General features: G+C 39.7%; 1 protein-coding gene across 2 annotated transcripts in view; it reads right to left on the minus strand.

The window, feature by feature from the left end:
* The window catches only part of LOC128360530 (neprilysin-like), a 35,300-nt gene extending 24,661 nt beyond the window's left edge, over positions 1-10,639 (minus strand). For both annotated transcript variants that reach the window (XR_008321504.1, XM_053320972.1), the window contains exons 1-4: positions 10,249-10,639; positions 6,856-7,032; positions 4,237-4,272; positions 2,912-3,073 (exon numbers count right to left, since the gene is read on the minus strand). Coding sequence is in view for 1 of the 2 variants with exons in the window: in XM_053320972.1 (XP_053176947.1) it covers positions 2,912-3,073; positions 4,237-4,272; positions 6,856-7,032; positions 10,249-10,291 (418 nt within the window). In the remaining variant the exon portion in view is untranslated. The remainder of the gene's footprint in view (positions 1-2,911; positions 3,074-4,236; positions 4,273-6,855; positions 7,033-10,248) is intronic.
* Positions 10,640-13,288: the final 2,649 nt, after the last annotated feature.

A 13,288-nucleotide genomic window follows, 5' to 3' on the forward strand; every position in this document is an offset into this window, starting at 1 on the left:
TCTTGACTTATCCTCAAAGCTATTCTCAATATACCATGATCTTCTGGTTTCAGACCTTTTCCTCCCTTCACCTCAAAGCCCCCTAGTTCCTTGTGCATCTCACCACCTACCTATTCTTCTATCACTCTCCTTTTGTCTTTTATTTCACCTTAGTCTTTGCCAGTTTTATTAATTTTGATGTGTGTCCTTTCTTTCATTCTGCTTCTGCCCAACAAGCTAGTTTGTAATTAAAACGCTCATGGTCAATTGGGTAAATTAGGGGGGCAGGGGGGAAAAAGCTCACACAGGCACACATACTGTACACACACTGTTGTAGTCACAATCAGTGTGCAGATCCTCATTATGAATCATTTATGACCTTTTACAGCAGCAGAGAACAATCCAAGGCATTTACAAGCAACCACAAATCTACACAGCTATTCACACACATACACATGCACATAGCCTTTTTATTGCTGTCATGCAGCCTCAAGCACTTCAGTGTCCAGGTGTTTCCAGGCCCCTGCAGCTGTTGACAGGAAAAAGGATCTGTCCATCAGCAGGCGGTCGTATCCAAGCAGGCGGCAGCAGCCAGTCCCAGGATCAGAGGTCAGATGTTTGATGTCACATTGAAGAGTAGAGGTCACAACTCTGTTGAGGCCTCCCACTGGTTGGGGCCCACACCTCAGCATACATCAGTCATTAAGAAAAATTTTGACTCTGAGGGCTAGTAGTTGCTACTGTACATGTCCAAGACTGCACACATGCCATGATTTTGACAATCAAATACAATCTTAAATACACAGTATTTTCTGTGTCACACACATAAATACACACGTGTGTATACAATACAGTGTGAGACATTCCTTCACTGACTGGTAAGCCAGAAGGAATGAGCACAACCCTGACAATTGTTAAGGATTTGAGCTGTTGAATGATTAGGAGCAGTTCTTTTAGTCACCTCGTTCCTTTCTGTGGTAAATGCAACTTTTAAAGCAATGAAGTCAATGATTCTAAAACAATAACCTTTGCACCTTGCCCGGTCTTTCTGCATAAGCTGCAAAAGCCCATTTCTCCTCTTTATTCCCCTCTCTCTCTCTCTGTCTCTCTCGTCTCTCTGTCTATCTCTCTCTCTCTCTCTCTCTCTCTCTCTCTCTTTCCCTTTTTTCTGTGTGTGTGTTTTCAGACAGGCAGCAAATATCACCATGTGATAAATGCAGTGAAAATACAACAAAGTGTGAAATAACGCCACACACTTACACAGAGACATGCTATGTACGTAAATGCACATATGGTAACAAAATGCCTAGAATGAGTCCTTGTTGGGCAATGTTTATTTTGCTTTTTCCCCCCTATGTGTGATTTTTATGGGTGTTAAGACTACTGTGGAGAGGAGAAGAGAGAAGGGGACAGGACAGAGCAGTACAGAACAGAACAGAAGGCAAGTAAATTGTTATGAACCACTTTTTTTGGAACCATCTTATCTTTACACAAATCATTGTCAAGGATCAGAAGTCCAGATTTCTATAACAGACTTTTAGAATTAAACTACACTACACAGAATGAATGAAGATGCACTTTAACACATACCCTGTGATGGAAAGGTATAGAAAAGAATGCTGACTACATTATGATCCCTAAAAGTTATATTCATCTGTAAAAAGATGTTTATCAAGAAGTGAATGCAAAGCATGGCCAGTGAGAGTGGTCAGTTCACAAAGAGCAAGACATCTGTTTTCCAAAACAATCGTGACAAACGCATAATTTAGGTGTCTTTAGTTTTCCAGTAGGTTCCCTATCTTTTCAAAGATTATGCGTTATGAGCAATTACAGTAAATTACTATTTACTTTTGGATTTAATTAACAAGTTTATCTGTTTCCACCCACATTCAGGTTTGTGTTTTGAAAATAATCTGCATGTCATCACTAGCCAACGCAAGGACAGCCAGAAAAAGAAAAAAGAAACAGTGCCCCAAGACACAAGGCTGCATGTTTTTCCATCAAGAAAGGACAGATAATGCACACGAGGCTGGTGCAAATTAGAGTCCACAAGACAGGCTGCACTTTAAACCCTGATTTTTCCTTTCCCACTAAGGATCAATCTTTCTCACCCCTCTGAATCACACTCGTTTCTCCTGCAGGCAATCTGCACTGTCTTTATTGTAGTGGAAGGGACTGGCAGATAAATTGTAAATTTATGGTAACTGAAGAATTTTGGTTGTCCATGAAAAGTTTGTGCCCCTTAAGGATTTAGCACCCGCTCCTCAAGACTCGACTGGCTTTCTGACAGACATCTTGAGGTGAAGTATGAAGCCACACAAATCCACAAGCACCCACACATTTGTAGTTTAACTTGACCCTCGCTGTATCAACCATGTCACAAGGACACCAACAAGACTCTAACACATGGTAAAAGCTGGAAAAACACCTGAGACACATGCATACAGTCCAAACGTACAATTAATTTCCCAGTACTATGGGTAGACATCTTTTAGCACAGTCTGGACACAATGTCCTCACACACACACACACACACACACACACAAACACACACGCACTGATAATGCCAGCTCTGTTGACAAACGCCGAGCTCACATGGTAGGCAGCGCTGAAGCCAAACTCCCCTGGCATCTGTGATATCTATAGAGCTGCAATCCCTGAAGGACAGTCCACTTTAGCTCATATACTCAAGCAACTGAATCAAGCTGTTCTCACTCCTCTCACAAAGCAAGTGGACTGAGAAAGACGTACTCTTGTAGGATTAATCATCATATTAATCCTGGACTAAATGCAGAATTATCACTCTGATGAAAACAAGCAGCACAGATCTCTACATCTTTCATAAAATAGTCAGCCTGTCTGCCAGTGTTGTGGTCTTTCTGTATGCGGATCTTTGTTTGTGTGGGTGTGTGTGTGTGTGTAGGTGACTGACCTTTGAGGATGACCTCCAATTCGTCTCGTAAGATGTCAAAGGTGCTGTATCTAGAGGTGGTCTCTGGGATTATGTTCTTTTTAAGCCAGCCTCCACAGGCATACTGGTAGAAGTTATCACATGGGTCCACGCTAGCATCCATGTTCTCAATGAGACGGGACGCTGCATGAACAGAAGGGAAACAAGCTCTGAGAAATTAAGGAAATAGAAATACTCACCCAGAGATTACTATACTTAAAGATATAGGAGTCAACAGACATAAATAGTATAATAGTATAGTAATAGTAATTTACGAGATACACTGGTGGTCCCATTAACGCCTGTACTAGGCCATTCGGCTGATAGCTCTAACTCCACTATTTTCTGACCAAATGAAAATAAACAGCTGAGGTGGTGTTTAGATAGACCTCATGGTGCATATGACGCTAGGTTGAAATTACGCCGAACCATTGCTTTAACTACAGAGCTTCAGAGGTAGTAGTTTTGTTATCTTTGGAAAGATATTACCCCTTGTTTCCAGTCTTAAGCTAAGCTAAGCTAACCAGCTGCTGGTAGGAATCTTTTGTGAACAGACAGATATAAGAGAGCTGTTGCAATAAATGATGTTGGACATCCTCTGCAAAAGAACAGCTGAGATTGCGGATCCACTATCACCCTTGAGTGCATGCCAAAAATGATTCATGCTACTGTATGTACTAATATAATAAATAAAACAGCTCCTTTTAGTTAACGGTTCATTAAAAAAGTAAAAAACAGGCCCTTGAAAAGTCTTGATATGCACCAATTGGCATGAGAAAAACTGAAGAATTGGGTTCTGTTAGGCACCAATACTGGAAATGTGTTTACTTTTTGGACCTGCAATTATATTACATGAATTAGTGGAAAGGTCTCTTGTGACAAGGCTATCAAATCTTTATTAATTGGGACACTGGTTCCTCAAAAGTGAATCTGAACTGAATTGACATCTGTTGCTGTAATCTAGAGGTAGACATTAGTTAATTTATCTTAACTTGTGTCTTAATTAGTTTTCTAAAGTTGTGGATACACTTACTCAGCCATTACAATTTGTTCAACTTCCCTTGTAGGCCCACAGTTGGTGAGAGGTGATCCAAGGACAATAAACCTCTGCAAAATGTTTCTACTGATCAGGACTGTTTCTGATTTGAACACTGTTTTGACTCAGCGGCAACACATTCACAGCTGAAGTCTCTGGGCTTCTGCTGCATTCTAAATTTTCCCATTCTGTTCTCCTTTGAGAAAAAATCAAAGTCTTGAAAATGAGACATTAAAGCAAACACACACATAAACAAACACACAATGCTTACCTGACTGTGTGCAGTCAGCCGTGGTGCAGATTTCATCTACAGGAAAATGCCAAACAAATCATCACTCAGTGGGATTTTTGCAGTCATCAGTCATTATGTCAGATACACATAATCTCCTTCCTTTTTCTTTCTTTCTTTCCCTTCCATCTCATCCTTCTCAAACTTACTGCTCACTACTTAGGAGTATTTATTTCACTGTCAGAAATGTAGGTGTATAACTTTAATCTGACAAAAGTACACATGCTGTCATATTACCCTCATGTGTTGAGTGTGAATGCATGATGTGCACACAGGTAAGTGCACATGCAGATATAAACACAGACAAAGTCATTAAAGATCCCTTTTTAGATGTATGAAGACATACAAAAATACTCTGCTTGGGACTGTGTATTTTTTTCCCACAAAACATATTATTCCCTCATAAAATCCTTAAAATGGCATTTACTCCTTCCACCTCATTAAAATCCACAATCTATGAATATAAAAAGTGTTGAATTTTAAGAATTACGCTGCTGGACACAAGCTATCTCGTACTTCACTGAAAAGTGTGTATTGTTCCAAAATTGGCTTAGAAACTATTTGTGATGTCACAAATGGATGGCCCATCCCTTAAAATCAGATGAGCACAGAGAAACTTTCCACATTCAGCAGATGAATGTTAAAACAGTCTTCTGGGGTCAAACTCTGCACACACATCATTCTGCACAGTGAAGCTCAAACATCTAACTGAAGGAACAAGAGGAACAACACATTTTGCACTAGAGGGGGACTTTAAACTTTCTCATTTCCCTGACATGGCAGCTTACACATTTACCAAGCACTTGACTGCCAAAGATAATATTAACTATTATTAAATGTAATTATACTAACTTATCTGTCAGGAGTTCTTAACTTGCTGAACTTCAAACCTGTGCCTTTTTATCAATAATTAATCTATACAGTAGATCCGTAAATAAGATGTTTGTTAATGTTAATGACATACTAGTAGATAACTATTCTTGTACCGCAGCACAATCATCAATTATCCTTGGACTTCTTACCACCTGTGTAGTCTCTAAGAACCAGTTTAATACATTTTTACAAAAAGCGAGCAGGTAAGCATTAGTCAGGATACTAAAGGGGATCTATTATGCTGATTTCAAGCTCTACATTTTTATTCCAGGACTCACCTAGAGTAGATTTGCATGATTCACAGTTAAAAAACTTTATAATTTATCTTTTGCTGCCCCTTTATGAAGCCCCTAAGTTCAGCTTCTGTCTCTTAACAGGTAGTCTTAGCTCCTGCCTCTTCAAGGTCGCCCTCTGCTTTAAGGCCCACTCTGTTCTGTTCAGCTTTCCAGAAGCATGCCAAGAGCCAGCCATATCACCTGTTACTGCTGATGAAAACTTAATATTTCTTGCGTCACTGCAAAACTGCCTCATGTGACTAAATAACCAGAGAATTTCATTGTGTTTATTTAAAGGATAAGAAGCATGTTCCTCACTGACTTTGCAGAGCTATGCTAATGGCGCTAAAAACCAGTCGCACAACATATAGAGATACTTGAAGCTATTTGCCCAGCAGATCAGTAAGAAAAAATGTTGGGAGGAATAGGACAATCAGAAACAGCCACAGTGATGATGTTTGATGAAGTGTTGCAGACAACCAGCACTCTTCCAATAGGTAAACTACTTATTTAACTTTTCCGTGCTGCGTAATGGAAAAAACACTCACAGCATGACAGCTCGAGTCACAGTTCAGCATGACTACCCTAAAAATAATGAAAAAATGCCATAATGTTAGCACAGAGAAGCAGTGAAACTGGTGTTCTGTGTGTGGAGCAGATGACCAATCCGTCACAAGTCAACGTCAGCTCGGGCTGAAAGTAGAAAAAAATGTTGGAAACTGAGCATTCAGAGCAGTCTTTTATCTGCTTTTATATCACAAGGGTTATGGCTTCATATATTTCGCTGATTATTTGACACTTTGGACATGTTTACGTTTGAGAGAAAAAAAATAAAAGCCAAAGTGATTTAGCACTTTGGCTTTTAGCAGTTGGTATCATGAATTAATTGATGAAATTTGACTTGAATATCTGAGTTGAACAAATTTACACAAAAGTCTGAAATATTAAATTTCACAATGTTTTCAAAGTACATAGAATATGTCTTTTAAAAATTGTTGTCATCAAAAAGGCAACTCCAAAAAGGACATTTGCACGCTGCATTCTTCTTTCTGGCTCAGTGGTTGTACTTTTGCACTATGCTTTGAAAGTACACAGCTCAAGAGTCCTCTATTCACCTGAGCTAAATACTGTTCTTCAGAGCACTCCCTCATGTTTACCATTAACTATGAACTCAGTTTAAAGTGATAGTGCATAGACCCTTAGTCTCAGGAAGGTAATTTCAATAGTTCTGAAAGGTTTGCTTTCAGAAAAAAAGTGTCCTCAATGTTCAGTGGCTCCCAGAAATATTACATGATGAATTTCTTTTGATCACAGTCAGGTTTATCAAACTTTCATCAACGTGTAGCTGAGACAGTTTTGGGAAAAATATTTTCTAAGAGGCACTCAGTGCACATATTTCCCACTTTTCACCATCAGCTGTCCAGCAGAGCCCCCTACCCTTAAATGCACTCACCAGTCTTCTGAGTGGCAAAGAGGATGACGAGGGCGACAATGACAATGAAGAGCAATGAAACGATTGTAATGAGGCCGATCTCCAGGGAGGTCCAGCGGGGCTTCTTAGCCGACTTGGGGGGGCTGGTCTCTGTCATTCTCAGGTCTCTTCCTTCAGCTGCAGGCTGTATCAACTCACCTGGGAGGAGAAGAACAATAGCAGGACAGCGTGACTGATTAATTAGTTGACAAGAAATCAATTTGAAACAATTCTGATACTTTATCAAGATGATAATTGGGCAAAAATGCGAACAAATCAAATGATTTACAACTTGTCTCTGGTTTAAATCCATTATTTAGGGATTGGGACTGTTAGTTAGACAAAGCAGGCAATTTGATAACTCTGAGAATATGATGCATATTTTACTCTTTTCTGACATTTTATGAATATATGAATCCAATAAAATGAAATGAAAACAATCAGCCTAAATAGAAGACAAAAAGGGAGCCTGAGACAGACTTAGATGATAAAAATAAATAAATAAGAGATGAATATGTGAATTAAAAATACATGTATATGTCACATGTTAACTGAAATTGAACTAAAGAATTAGTGCATGTAACATCTGTTTACAAGGTTTTGCACCTTGAACATACATTTGCATCATATCTGTTGCTGTCAGCAACATTTACTGATCTATAAGGTATTTCTGCACTTTGGCAAAATACTATTTCAATTCAAAATTATTTAATAAAGAGACTTGAATTCTCCAGATTGGTGCATGCAGGCTTAAAAAAGGGAAATACACATGGCAGTTATCACTAAATAAAGACAAATAGTAGTTTTTTTAACCAGTCTTAGAGCAAAAGGTGAGAACAATGGACTTTCTTACCCTCTAGCGGCAGTACACTCCAGACAGAAAAAAAAGAAACACACTTCTGAAGAACAGAAAACAAGACAGACTTTCCCTCTGCTACTCACTATATAGAGTGTGTTGTCTCCTCTCTGGGGCCAAGTGAGAACTTTACAAAGTTCATGTAACAAGCAGTTAAGTCTATCTCTGAAGGCAATTAATCCTTAATCCCTTACTGACGTTGCACACACATACACTCGTGCAATCACTGCACACGAGCACACACACACACACACACGTCCACAGTCATGCTCTCACACACACTTTTACAGGCTGGTGTCATGAGGCCCCTGTGCAGATGGGCGGGTTTCTCTACGTACTGGCTGAGATGAGAGCAACACACGACCAAAGGACAAAGTCTCCTACCATCCTTTGAACATGAAGAAAGCCACAGACACACAACATCACCTACTCTCACACATCCACATGCATCAAACACAGTCACAGCCCTGCTAGACCTCAAATCCCCTTCCATTCCTCTTCATGACAAAACAATAGTGCAATGTAAAATAACCCCCCCTTGGTTGCAGTCATTATCCACTCTGGTAATTGGCCATTATTGTATACACCAACCACAGCTCCCTACAGGCTGCTCCCCCCACTCCACACTAGCACTCCAGCATGCATGACTTTACTGTGGGTCATAAGATTTACTACAGGAGAGTGGTGGCCCGACATGTAATGGATACCTTCCCTTTTGCAGTGTTTGTGTTTGAAAGATGTGATTCTATATGCAGTATATGCAAGACACATGAGGCAGAAATGTGGAGGAAAATGACTGATTACCCATTAAAAGAAGAGTTCAGATTATGTATTAATCAGAACTTCCTGACAATCGATTTTGAGCTGCAGGTGTGTTAGTAGGAACTTTAAGTCAACTTTGCTCTTTTCTTTTTTTGTTTGCAAGCAAGCACATCACTGTGACGGCAGTCCCACTGCTCTAATAAAACCATGTGTGCATATCAGTGTTGCAGAGGGTGCACATTATTAGCTCTAATCCTGTCACATCGAATGCCAAGAAATGAAACGTATCAAAAAAGGAAAAGGAACATAACGACGTTGTGAAAGAATGTACAAAAAAGAACACAAGCACAGAGGGGGGAAAGAAAGATGTATAGATGGAGTGGGACGCTGAGAGGCAGTAAATCATGTTTAAGTGACTCCCTCACAGTATGCTCGGGCATGTCAGGTATGAATCTTAAGGAGCAATTACTGGATGTGTCTCTCATGTACTATCACTCATATGTACACTTACAGCTGTGCTTGTATACATGACTCTGTCGGGATTATGATTTGTACTCAGGCGTGTTTAAAGTCAGATAACTCTTCTTTACTGCTTCTGTGCAGATTAAGAAATCTATACGTATTAGCCAGTATGTGTATGACATTGATGCCTTTGAAGATGTTTGCTCTGTACGGGAGGACTGTGATGTGTGTAACTTTCCAATTCTGCTCATGCTGTTTCTTGCTGCTATAGCAATACATTGCCACTGTTATTTTACTTTTTATAATGTGGCTGTGATGGGTTTTTTTGTGCCTTGGAAGGTATATAGCATGTGTCTGCATTAGTCAGATAATGGTTTATGAAAGGGGTACCAAAAGTCAAAACTCTCTCTCTCTGTGTCCCCTCTCTGTCGGTCTGTCATGATATATCGAAAACATAAACAGTCCCTATGTCTTGTGAGACCTCACAAACTGCTTCAAAATTAAACCCATCATTCACTGAGACACCTGAAAACACCCATGTGCCTGAACACATAAGTCACTGAACACTGCTTCCATGAAGTCACTTTTTACAACCTACATCCATGTGAGCCATAAACATGTGCCAAATTGAGTTTGAATGAGTACTGGAATGTGGCCTACTTTAACTTAAAATAATACCTTCACTGGGATATTCATTTCAGCACAGGGCCTATAGCTGCACACTGAAGACTAAATTACTTTAAAATCATTTTGAGAGAGGACTTGATGCCCAAAGGTACTGTGATCTAGGTAAAATGAAGTCTACCTTTTAAATAGCTTTTTGATGGTTTTCTGATAGGAGAATGAATTGAATAAAGAAACTAATTTCTAAAGGGATATAACACCAAAGTTGCAGCAACCTCACCAGAGATGGAATACAGTGATACAGTGAACCAGTACTTAAACGTAAAGTAAGTATTAATAGGATACCCCTAAGAAATTCCATTGCATTAGATGGTATTATTTTCTGGTTAAACCGAATGCAACAAGGTGTTCAAACTCCAGTGATAAACATAATCAGCTGCAGCACACATTCAAGCAAGACGCAGCTAAACGCGTGCCAGCTCCTCATCTCCTGTTGCACGTCGGGAACTCCGAGGGGGGTGGCATGACCAACTAGAGCAAGCTGCCCCGTATCACCCAGCCGGCACGCGCGCACACGCACATGCAAAAAAATAATGCACGCACACAAAGACGGATACGCACACAGATGGCACCGCGCTATAAGGGGCGCTCATGGTGCGTGAACGACTTACCAGATGTGTCGGGAAATTTTCGGTCGATGATATATATGGGCATCACATCCACTGATCAAACATCCATCAAATCCACAAAGGGAGCGCGAACTGCTGATCGATCTGTTATACAGACGATCTATTTGCTTCACCCTGGATTTCAACAACGCACAAACCGATCCCGCCTCTCTTCGTCTCCTTCTTCTCCTTGCTTTGGCTTTCTATTCTAGGAGTGCACATTCACTCACACTCACACACACACACGCACGCACACATACACATATACACACACACATGCACACTTACGCACAGACCCTTCACTACAACTACCTACTGTACTGTACCACATACCCAGTGAGGATCGCTGAATTCAAATGACCCATCAGAATGTTGCGCGGCGCGATTGGGCAAGTGTGTGATCCACAGGGGGAGAGATCCCATATTTATACAGCGTATGACATGTACTGTAGTGAAGGGGTGAAGTAGCCTTCTGAAGTTCCCCGTTCACCGTGTCGCTGCCTCATCCGCCAGGGCTGCGATTAGAAGTGACCCTGGCAGCGGCACTTGCTGCCAGTGGCGCCTGAAAACCTTCAGGGCGCAGGTTCAGCTGAAAAATGTGATACAATTGTGTGATAATTCATAACACTTTGTGGTTAGGTATCAAAGTGTATACAGTCAAATCCATGTGACATTAATCCAATGTGCAATGTGGTGTGTTAATGATCTATAGCTATTAAATAAACTAAATATATGAAAGGGTCAAAGTATGTATGGTCAACACATTGTCTAAAATGTTGTAGTGGGGTCACATGGATGTCCCTGCAGCTCCCTTGGTGAACCACTCTTAAATCATTTGAAACAACACACCCTAAAACGTACTTATTAGTCTGGGTCAGTACAGGAAGGTTAGGGTATTTGAATAGCCAAATTCATGAAAAATAAAAACAACTACCTAGAGTATGCCTCTAATTATTCTGTGAAAATATCAACCTTACTGTAACCACTGAGAAGGTTAAAAATAGCATCTCTTTAATTCAGGTTGCACTTAGAACATGCGCAACAATATAGACAGTATGTAAGTCAGTAAGCATGCATACTGTACTTGTCAGATAACCCCTTTTAGTAACATTTCCATATATATCTTTCAGTGTGTTCGCAAGGCATCTCACTGAAATGTAGTCATTAAAATGTTAAAATGATAGTTATGACCTAAACATCAAATAAAGCTTCAAAACCAAATTGCAGGCTTTTATGCACCTGGAATTCACCATTCTTAAGGCTCCCTTTAATGTTGTACATGCTGTCCTTACACAGCAATACATATCAGCCACTGAGGCAACACATAAATGGAAGAATCATATAATCATATAAGTTAATTCTTGTCATTTAGAACAGGATTTGAAACCATGCTGTTTCCTTTCTGGACTTACATAGATAAATTGGGGCCATCACCATCAATATGTAATATCGGCCTATTTACAGTTTAAGTCTGCTTAGTCTGTGATGTACGAATCTAAGGCCCCACTAGATGTTTGTTAGACTAAATACATTTCACAGTATAACTAAATGACTGGCATAAAAACAAACCTATTACTTTGATGCATCCCCACTGTTCTGTTACTATTTAGTTACATGGGCTCTTTTGCTCTCGCTCTCTTTGCTGTTGGACACCAAAGTTCAACAAAGGGTCACTTCTTTTGGAGCAATTAACTCTGCAAACACATGAGGATGTTTGGTCTCAGAGTGAAAGTTAGCATGAAACTGCAGAGAATACATTGCCTCCTTCAATGGAGGGCAGGGGAGTTTACCAAATGAGACTACTTGTCATCATTATCAGTGGCTTTATGATTATAATCTTGCACCCTCTATCAAGCTGTGGTTGCTGATGTGTATTTATATATTTATGTAGAGATCATTTTTATGTCATGTTGTAACTGAGGTGCAGTACTTATCTGGTAAAAGATTAGGTTTATCTTATGATAACAATGTTATGATGTGAAGGCTATACTAAAGCTAACTATTATACTATTTTTTTCTCTAAAAATAGCAAAAGAAATGGGTTTACTGTACAAAATAAATTTCAGCTGGCCAATAGATTTCATCTCTGCATATGCCTTCATCACAGCTCCACTGTCAATTATGTATTCTAAACCTAAAAGATAAATGCGTATGCAAGCCTGTTACCCCGTCATAACATCCATGTTTCAATGCTTCTGATAATGAACAGCAGGATTCCCCTCAGAGGAATTTTGATCCGTGTGTACATCTTTTGAATATCTGAGGAGCTGAACTGACAGCACTTTTCACAGAAGCTGCCTGTCAATGTATCTGAAGGATATTCACATTTGCCTGCAGTGCAACCTCTGTGATCATATTTTCCATCATTTTGTTGCTGTGCTCTTCAAATAAAACCCTTCGCCCGTTCTCTGTTGGCCATTTGAGCTCTGTTCACTGACAGTAAACCCAGCATGTTATGGACTCCTGGAGAGTATTGGATTTTAAATGTGCTGTGCCCATGGTGACACAGGTATTAAACCATCTTTTGTTGCAAAAATAGACACGTGTCAATACAAACCCAGATATAAACACACACACACACACTTGACATTAGTGCTAAGGCCTTTTATTATCTCTCAATGAATTTAACCAGTGCCAAACACTGTTATCCAGATGCACACACACTTTAAGTAGCAACATACGCATTGTGTCAGTGTGAATTTACCGTTCCTCTCTGGCTTTAAAGATTTGGTGTTAATTGCAATGTTGTGGAATTTATTTACTTTTCGTATTCTTATTTTAGACATGATTCACATCCTTGTGGTTTTTAGTACTAATCAACAACAAATGTTAACACCACCTTCCAAGATTGGAAGAATTTTGTTCCAGTAAACTGGTATTACAAAGATGCAACCATGACTGGAAAACAGTTCCACAAACTGTGAATCACACAAAGTCATTGCAAAACAGCAGGTTTTCCGTGATTTCAAGAAGTCATTTTTTATCTGACGACAAACTCAACTGATGTATAAGAGGTGTGAATCTTCAGAGGAAGTGAGATATG

The sequence above is a fragment of the Scomber japonicus genome, chromosome 6 (genome assembly GCF_027409825.1).
Source record: "Scomber japonicus isolate fScoJap1 chromosome 6, fScoJap1.pri, whole genome shotgun sequence".
Taxonomy (NCBI): domain Eukaryota; kingdom Metazoa; phylum Chordata; class Actinopteri; order Scombriformes; family Scombridae; genus Scomber; species Scomber japonicus.